We start from the raw sequence: 8,231 nt of genomic DNA, 5'->3' as shown, positions 1-8,231 counted from the left end.
TTTTTTTTTTTTTTTTTTTTTTTTTTTTTTTTAAAATAGAGATAGGGTCTCACTTTTACCCAGGCAGGTCTCAAACTCCTGGGGTCAAGCGATTCTCCCACCTTGGCCTCTCAAAGTACTGGGATTACAGGCATGAACCACTGTACCTGGCCAAGTCTATTTTGTGATTGTGGTTTAAGATTACATAAGTTTTAAACCTATAAGAAATGTGAATGCAGGAAAGTTGTTGCCATCAGAAATATCACATTGTTAAAACTGTTTCTTGTAGCACGAAAAGTAATAGAAGTGGATGAAATGATAGTGGAAGAGGAAGAGGAAGAAGAAAATAACCATAAGAATCTTCGCACTGCAAGAGTGAGTAGGCACTCAAGTTGGCAGCTGAGGGATCAGAGCAGAAGACAGGCAAATACAAAAATGCGTGAAATACATTGTTGCCCACCCAGAGTTCACAGTTCAGTAGAGACAAGCCCACTTTAAGTGACCAAGAGCAAAAGTGTTGTGTGCAAAGTGCTTGTATAATAGAACTCAGAAGAGGTAGTTCTCCCCTTCCCGAGGTGCCCATTCAATCCATGGCATCCCCTGCAGGCCTCCCTTTCTTGAGTCCTGGGAGGTCCCCAATAAAAATTACTCCCTGTCTTTTGGATAGTCTCTCCTCCCATGGCCCCAGGACCAATCCATCTTTCCTACTTCTCTGGCTGTGCAGTCCGCCTCAAGAGCTCCCCTTTCTCCCTGCCCTCTAGCGTCCATCCTCAGTCTCCCTCCCTTCCCGTTCTCCTGGCACAATCGCCTCCACGCCGACACTGGGACAAGCCCCTAAAGATTTGGGAGTCAGTGTGTCAGTCCCCTACTTCTGAGCTCTGGGCTGAAATTTCTATCTAGTCCAGATGTCCTAGAAAAGTAATGAACTTTTTTCAGTCACTGAATTCTATGAGATAGACCTTATAATCAGTATTAACTTTCTTTTCCAGAGCTGGTCCCTCCTTTTCTCCTTATTATTATTATTTTTTAACCTTTCTTACCCTTTCCCCTTTGCTGGGCTTTTTGTAACTTTGTTTCACTTGATTGTGACTTCAGGTCAAAAGGTGTCCTCCATCCAGGAAGAGAACCCAGTCTGTACAAGGAAAAGGCAAAAGGAAAAGGTAATGGATTTTCTAAAGTTAAGTGTGTTTTTTTGTTCTATTGCAGAGGCTTATACATCATGGCAGAAAACAGGGTGGGATGGAAAGGGCTTTGGTAGCTGGTGTTTGTGTGGAGCTTAAAAATCAATGAATCTGCTGGGTGCAGGGGACCACACTTGTAACTCCAGTACTTTGGGAGGTTGAAGCAAGAGAATCGCTTGATCCCAGGAGCTCAAGATTAGCCTAAACAACATAGTGAGACCTCATCTCTACAAAATAAAAATAAAATTAGTCAGGCCTGGTGGCACACACCTGTATCCCCAGCTACTCAGGAGATGGGAGGATCCCTTGAGCTTAGGAGGTTGAGGCTGTGATAAGCCAGGATCATGCCACTGCACCCTAGGAATGTGTGACAGAGTGATACCCTGTCTCAAAAAAAATCACTGAATCCTTAAGTGTCTGAGCTGGAGGAACTTCTAGAATGGTCTACACCAATGCCTTCTCCAGTTCTTCTGCATACATTCTTCTACATACATACAGTCCACGTGCAGAGTTACCCCATAGTCACAAGGTGGCTTTCAGCTACCTATAATAGTTTCTGAAATGTTCTGTCTGATCCTGCTAAGTAAAGAATCTCTGTGGGCTAGAATTGATTATGCTGGACTCTCCTGTATGGGGGAAGGGGAGACAGCTTAGGAAAGTAGTCACTGGGGTGCATGTCTGAAGGAGTGAACTCATTTCTTCCTGAGCAGTGTAGCAAGACAATAACCAGCTGCCTAGCAGGCAGGCAGGAATTACAGCTGGCAGAGCCTTTATATTGCTAAGAGGCTATATTGCTAAGATGGATTTTAGCATCGCCCAGACTGGAGTGCAGTGGCCGCTCCCAGACACTGCAGCCTCGACCTGCTGGTCTCCGGCGATCCTTCCGCCTCAGCCTTCCAAGTAGCTGGAACTACAGGCACATGCTACCACTCCCGGCTAGCATCTTCCTTGTGGTCCATTAACTTTATAGAAAAGTCAGGTTCTGGAGGCAGACTGCTTAGATTCAGGGTTCTGACTCTACCCTAATTGGTTGTGTGATCTTAGGCATGTTTTCAAAACTCATTATGCCTAGCTAGACAACATATCAAGACCCCATCTCTATAAAAGATTAAAAATTGGCCAGTCATGGTGGCTTGCACCTGTAGTCCCAGCTACTTGGGAGGGTGAGGTGGGAGTATTTCCTGAACCCAGGAATTCAAGGCTGCAGTGAGATATGATCACACCTCTCTACTCCAACCTGGGTGACAGAGTGAGAACCTGCCTCAAAAATAACAAACAAGGCCAGGCTCGGTGGCTCAGTCTGTAATCCCGCGCCTTGGGAGGCTGAGGTGAGTGGATAACCTGAGCCCGCAGGTTCAAGACCTGCCTGGGCAACTTGGTGAGACCTCATCTCTACAATAAATCAAAAATTAAGCCGGGCTCGGTGGCTCAGCCTGTAATCCCGCACCTTTGGGTGGCTGAGGTGAGTGGATTGCCTGAGCCCGCGGGTTCGAGACCCGCCTGGGCAGCGAGACCTCATCTCTATAATAAATCAAAAATTAGCGGGGCACGGTAGCGCACGCCTGTAGTTCCAGCTACTTGGAAGGCTGAGGCGGAAGGATCGCCGGAGCCCAGCAGGTCGAGGCTGCGGTGGCCAGGAGTGGCCACTGCACTCCAGTTTGGGCGACAGAGTGAGACTCCAACTCAAAAAAATAAATAAATAAATAACAAAAAAACTCAAAACCTGAGTTTCTCTATCTGTAAATGAGAATGGTAATAGTGCTCACCTCCTAGGGTTGTTAGGAGGGTTGCATGAGTTGATGTTTGCAAGGTGCCCAGATCAGTATCTGACAGTTAGTCCTCTCCATATGTCACTGCCTCTGCTGCTGTCAGTGGATCTGAGAGTGGAGTACCTGATGGCTATTTCTTACCAGTAGGTCAAGCCGAAGTAACATGGTTACCCCAGCTGTGGGCCGCTTGGAAGTATCTCTGGTGAAACCAACTCCAGGCCTGACACCCAGATTTGACTCGAGGTGAGTATTTAGAGGAGTGCTTGAATTTGGTGGGAACCCATCACTGAACATGACTCAGAGAAAAAGGAGTGTCTAAGAAAATTCCCTTGAATTTTCAAGTCCTTGGCCTGGACGCCTTGTTTGAAGACAGTAGCTATCTGGGCTTTCCAAAGTTTGCTTCTTCCCTGAATGTAGGTTTATCCATTTTCAGTGGCAAAATAATTCTTTATCTGATGAGAGGGAGGTGAATATCCTGGCTGTAGTGACCAGGAGTCCTCTATATGACTTTTTTGGCTATTTCTAATTCAGATCAGAAGTTTTTTCCTGTACCCTTGGTACAAGTGAAAATTGATACTGCCCTTTTAGAGGCCATCATAAACACGGATGTTCTTGAAGCATGAGTTAACACCTTCCATAGGGACTAGCTGACCTAATAGAAAGTGCTGCATAGCCATTAAGCTAGACTACCTGTGTGTGCTGCTGAGAGGGAGCTTCATGACCACAGCATCTCCCTGCAGGTTGCTAAACACTGTACTCTGTGAGCCTATTTGCTTTTTATGCATGGAAAGTTTCTGGAAGGATAGATAAGGAATTCACAGTGGTTACCCCTGGGGAGTGGAGCAAGGTGTTATCTCTGGTATAGGAGGAGTGTAGAAGATTTTTTTCTACTTTTAATTCCACGTTTCTTTACTGTTTGTTTTTCTACATGAACATGTAACAAAAAACATTTAGAGAAAACTAGGTAGCAGCATTTTAACTATCTTAAGAAAGTTTGGTGATTAGTATAATGATGCAATCTCTGAATCATTAAAAAATTCCTCTTGATGGAAATAGCCACTCCTGGAAACACACCAACCAGTTTATTTCTGGCTTTGTGGATGGATGGATGACTGGCACCCATACGGAGCTTTGGACCTAAACTTTACGTGGATAAGAGTTGACTTCTGCAAGATATATGCTCAATAATTACAACCTCCTTTCTCCAGCTGTGTTTAGTCATTACTGCTTAAATTTTTTTTTCTAAATTTAGAACTCGCCTTCTTAGAAATGTGTGATTTGAAAACTGCAGCTTGAGGCCAGATGGGGGTTGGAGGGGCTCATAGAGCCTAGTGTCACTCAATCTGCCCAGCCATCTTCACGGAGCTTGTTCCCACTCTATAGGATCTTCAAGACCCCTGGCCTGCGTACTCCAGCCACAGGAGAGCGGATTTACAGCATCTCAGGGAATGGCAGCCCTCTTGCTGACAGCAAAGAGGTCTTTATCACTGTGCCAGTGGGCGGTGGAGAGGTAAAGTGTTTCCAAGGGAAGCCAGGCCACAGTGTGCCGCTTAATCAGGCATTTCTTCTCCCTGAGCCATCACCTGTTTCTCTCCCTCAGAGTCCTCTAAGTGCATCACTCTGCACGTCTGCAGGACTCAGAACCTAGTTTTCTCTCCCAGGTTAGAAACCCAGACTGGGAAGATGCTTGCCCCACTCTAGGCTCTATCTGTTCGTCAGCTAATGTTTGCCCACCTGATCGTAGCAGGCCCAAGATGTAGAAGACACGGTCCCTGTCCTTGAGAAGCAGTTCAGTGGTCAGGACGGGTTCACAGTCATAATATCTGTGAGAAGTGTAATAATGGAGATATTAGAGGGAGTGCAGAGAAAGGCACTGCTGGAGTATGCAATTCATCTAGAAAGGGGAGCATGAGCTGTGCCTTCAACTTTGTATAATTGAGGGATTCTGAAGCAGGCTGGCTCAGTTTCTCTGGACTATCCAGAGCAAGTTGCCGACCTCAGTCCCTGTGAGGAGAGGATGACTTGTCTCAGATGTGGTTTGTAGGGCATTTCTAAGCTAATGTGTGTGCCCTTGTGCCTGGATGATCCAGCCACCAAGTGATAGCACTGATGATGTCATTGTCTCCTTAGGGCTAATGCCCTTCCTGCCTGCCTCACCACTTCTGCATCCCAGCCATTCCCTGCCATCAAGGGCAGGATATCAAGGGGACCCCCTGGGGCATGCTGAGCTGCTGGATAGGGGTTCCTGCCCCATGGGATATACCAGTTTAATTCCCTCTCCCCTCTGCACAGAGTATGCGATTATTGGCCAGTGACTTGCAGAGGCTCAATATCACACAACTGGATCCAGAGGCCTTGGGAAACATTAAGAAGCTCTCCGTAAGTGTGCCTTCATCTCCATACATAGGATGCCTTCAATAGCTTTCTTGGTTTAGCTTTGTTTAGGATTGTATTTTGGGTCTGGGCTAATATTTTATACTTAAAATTGTGTTGCCTTCTTTTCCTCATGGGATTTAGACTATTATCCTACTTAGATAGCAGGGATTCTGGTCTTCAGTTGATGGTGAGTTTTGGTCTATCCCAGGGTGCCTGTCACAGAAATTGCACAACATATAGTTCTGCCTCATTCAGGCAGTTAGTGCCAGGGTATGTTGGTGTACCACTGACCGCCAGGAACTGAAACTTCCTACAATCGTTCAAGAATGAGGGGAGGGGCTTGTTATCAGGATACTTACAGAATTGAGGAGAGAGCTAAACAGCCAGGCCTCCAGAGTGGTGGGGCCCATTAGCCATGGAAGTTCACAGACCTTTACTCTGGTGCACTGACTCCACATCTCTCTGTCTCTGAGGCCTGTGTTCTGCTCTCCTTAACATTGATTGGCATGTGACTTTGGATAGCCACGCCTCTAACATATTGCTCCAGTGCCCAACACTGTTCAGTTTCTTGTGTTAGTTTAAATTCTCAAGAGGAAGAATTTAATTGGCTCACCCAGGGATGAACCTCCTTGGTCCAATCAGCCATGGTCTTGGATGGTGGATGGAGCACTTAGTGCAAACATGGCTTGCCTTAGACCCACTCTTGTGTGGGGTCCATGAATGATACATCCAAGGAAGTGGACAAGGCAGAGCTGGTTTCCCACACAACGTCCTCCTGAATGTAGACCCAGTGCTAAGATCCTACACACACCCAGCCACGCAAATCTTGTGACTATCATCCTCTAACTGGATCTATAGCATTGCTGTTCCCAATTGTCTTATGCAATACCTTCACTGTCTCATTTGAGGTCTTATTTTACTCTTTTGTTCAGTTAGATAAATGTACTTCAGAAAAGTGAATTCGTGTATGATACAAATAGAGAAGGAAGGGACTGAGATCCACTCAGAGCTGTGGGCAGGCAGGCTATGAGTGGCTCACCAGGCATGCATACCAAGCGGCATCTTCTCTAAATGACCCATCCCCTTTTCTTTTTAGAGCCGTCTTGCTCAAGTCTGCAACAACATACGGGCCCAAAAATGAGAAGCCAACATTGATGGAATAGACTTTGAATGGGCACTTCTGGGACCCTGAAGAGACATCTTCCCTTCAGGCTTAGTGTTTTGTTTGAGTATGAATTTCAAGAGTAGGGGGCTGTGTTCCTCCTGGGGAATTCAAGAGCAGGGAGGCACACTGTTCCTATACCATTTAGGTAAAGCTTTACTGTTCAACCTCCCAACCCAGGTGACCCCAGCCACTGCCTGCTGTGTTCATGCAGTGGAAACTTCCTGTCATTCTCCCAGCTGAATTCTCCTGCTCTCCGAGCTGCTGCCTGCCTCCTGTAACTCGGCATCAACTTTGTCCTGCCCTACCTGCACCCGAGGAGATGTGGAAGAACCCCCCCATTCTCAGAAAGATTGCCTACCCTCCGTCCTCAGACAACTCTCTCCATCTGGTGTTTCCACTCTGTATACTTAAGGCTGGGAGGTTTCGGCTCAGAAATGAGAGCTCTGGGCCCAGAGAGAACAGGTCCGGAAAGTGGGGGGACTGTACACATCAACAGAGCTTGCATATCTCCTCTCCCACGCCCACCACTCCTCCTTCCGTGGGGGCTGCTGAGTGGGACTTTGGAATCTCACCTGCTGTGCCAATAGTTCTTTTGAGCCTGTGGAACAGCATTGTACGTTTATCCCTGAAGACCAGAAATTGGTTTGTCTTACTCCTCTACCTCCCTAGTTAGTGGGAATTTGGATGAGGGCATTGTAAGGCTTAGATTTTAGGGTTTTTATGTGGCTGGAATACCTGTCTCTAAGCTGTCCATGGTCCAGTGATCCCTGCCAAGTCTATAGACTCTTCTCTTCTTAGGAGGTTCATGGCAGGGGGCGGGGGTGTGCCTTGTCTGATGGCCTTGTTCTCTGTGTTTAGCTTGTGCCTTGACCATGGACTCATTACGTGGAGTCAGCAGTGAGATCCTCATGCTCCAGCCAGCCTCTTCTGGCTTCCCACAGATTTATGGGCTATGTTTCAAGAACTGGGGAACCAGAGTCCTCGCCCCAGGCTTGTTGTATTAGGTATTATTTTTAGTAATTCAATCCTGTTCAAGCTGAATTCTTTTAAGTTGTTTTATTCTCCTTTCCCTACTTTTTGTACATATTTTTATTCTGAGTAATAATATCTTGGTATCTCTAAGCTGATTTGTTCAAATCAGAACTACTGAAAAGTACCTGCTTTCAATAAATTCTCGTTTTGTTTAGTAATCAGTATCTAGCCTGCTTGTCCTTTCTAAGCTGTGCTCCATGGACTAGAGATGCTGTTGTGGAGCTGAAGCGATTGGCAAACCAATCTTTGGATGGTCTTTGGATGGCTGCTTTCCTGAGTCATGAAAACCTTTACTTCAGGCAGAATCTCTCTAATATTTGAAAGTGGGGGCTTCTACCCAAGATCCAGGGCGTTGGTAACCTCAGCCCCCAGAAAGTTGCCCCCAACACCTGCGTTTTGTGAGCTAGAAATTTACCTCTGGGAGGACAAACTCTAGTGCCCTTGTAGTTTCTTGGCATAGTGAAGTTTCGTTGGCCAGGAACAAAGCAGGGGCAAGGATAGTTCAGTGGTGGTGCTTCTCACTTCCCAGAGTTCCTGGGCCCTGGCAGATCTAGCCCTCCTAGAACTCTGCTGAAAATGATCAACATGGAGCTCATGATGGAAAAGGGTTCTGCCTGGAAGAAGACAACCCGGGGTCATACTTAGCTGGTTACTGGGCATTGAGTATATGAAGAAGCAGCCCTTGGCGGTGACAGCATTTGGAAGAAAGGTTATTCACTGCATGTAAGT

General features: G+C 46.5%; 1 protein-coding gene across 1 annotated transcript in view; it reads left to right on the top strand.

The window, feature by feature from the left end:
• Nucleotides 1–6,751, top strand: part of CDCA8 (cell division cycle associated 8) — a 16,405-nt gene extending 9,654 nt beyond the window's left edge. The window contains exons 5-10 of the mRNA XM_008061650.2: nt 269–354; nt 1,075–1,139; nt 3,077–3,172; nt 4,313–4,439; nt 5,222–5,308; nt 6,402–6,751. Of these exons, the coding sequence (XP_008059841.1) occupies nt 269–354; nt 1,075–1,139; nt 3,077–3,172; nt 4,313–4,439; nt 5,222–5,308; nt 6,402–6,446 (506 nt within the window). The 3' untranslated portion in view covers nt 6,447–6,751. The remainder of the gene's footprint in view (nt 1–268; nt 355–1,074; nt 1,140–3,076; nt 3,173–4,312; nt 4,440–5,221; nt 5,309–6,401) is intronic.
• Nucleotides 6,752–8,231: the final 1,480 nt, after the last annotated feature.

This window comes from Carlito syrichta, unplaced genomic scaffold (genome assembly GCF_000164805.1).
Source record: "Carlito syrichta isolate Samal-C Ts95f unplaced genomic scaffold, Tarsius_syrichta-2.0.1 Scaffold305386, whole genome shotgun sequence".
Classification (NCBI taxonomy): domain Eukaryota; kingdom Metazoa; phylum Chordata; class Mammalia; order Primates; family Tarsiidae; genus Carlito; species Carlito syrichta.
This window is presented reverse-complemented; position numbering and strand designations above follow the sequence as displayed.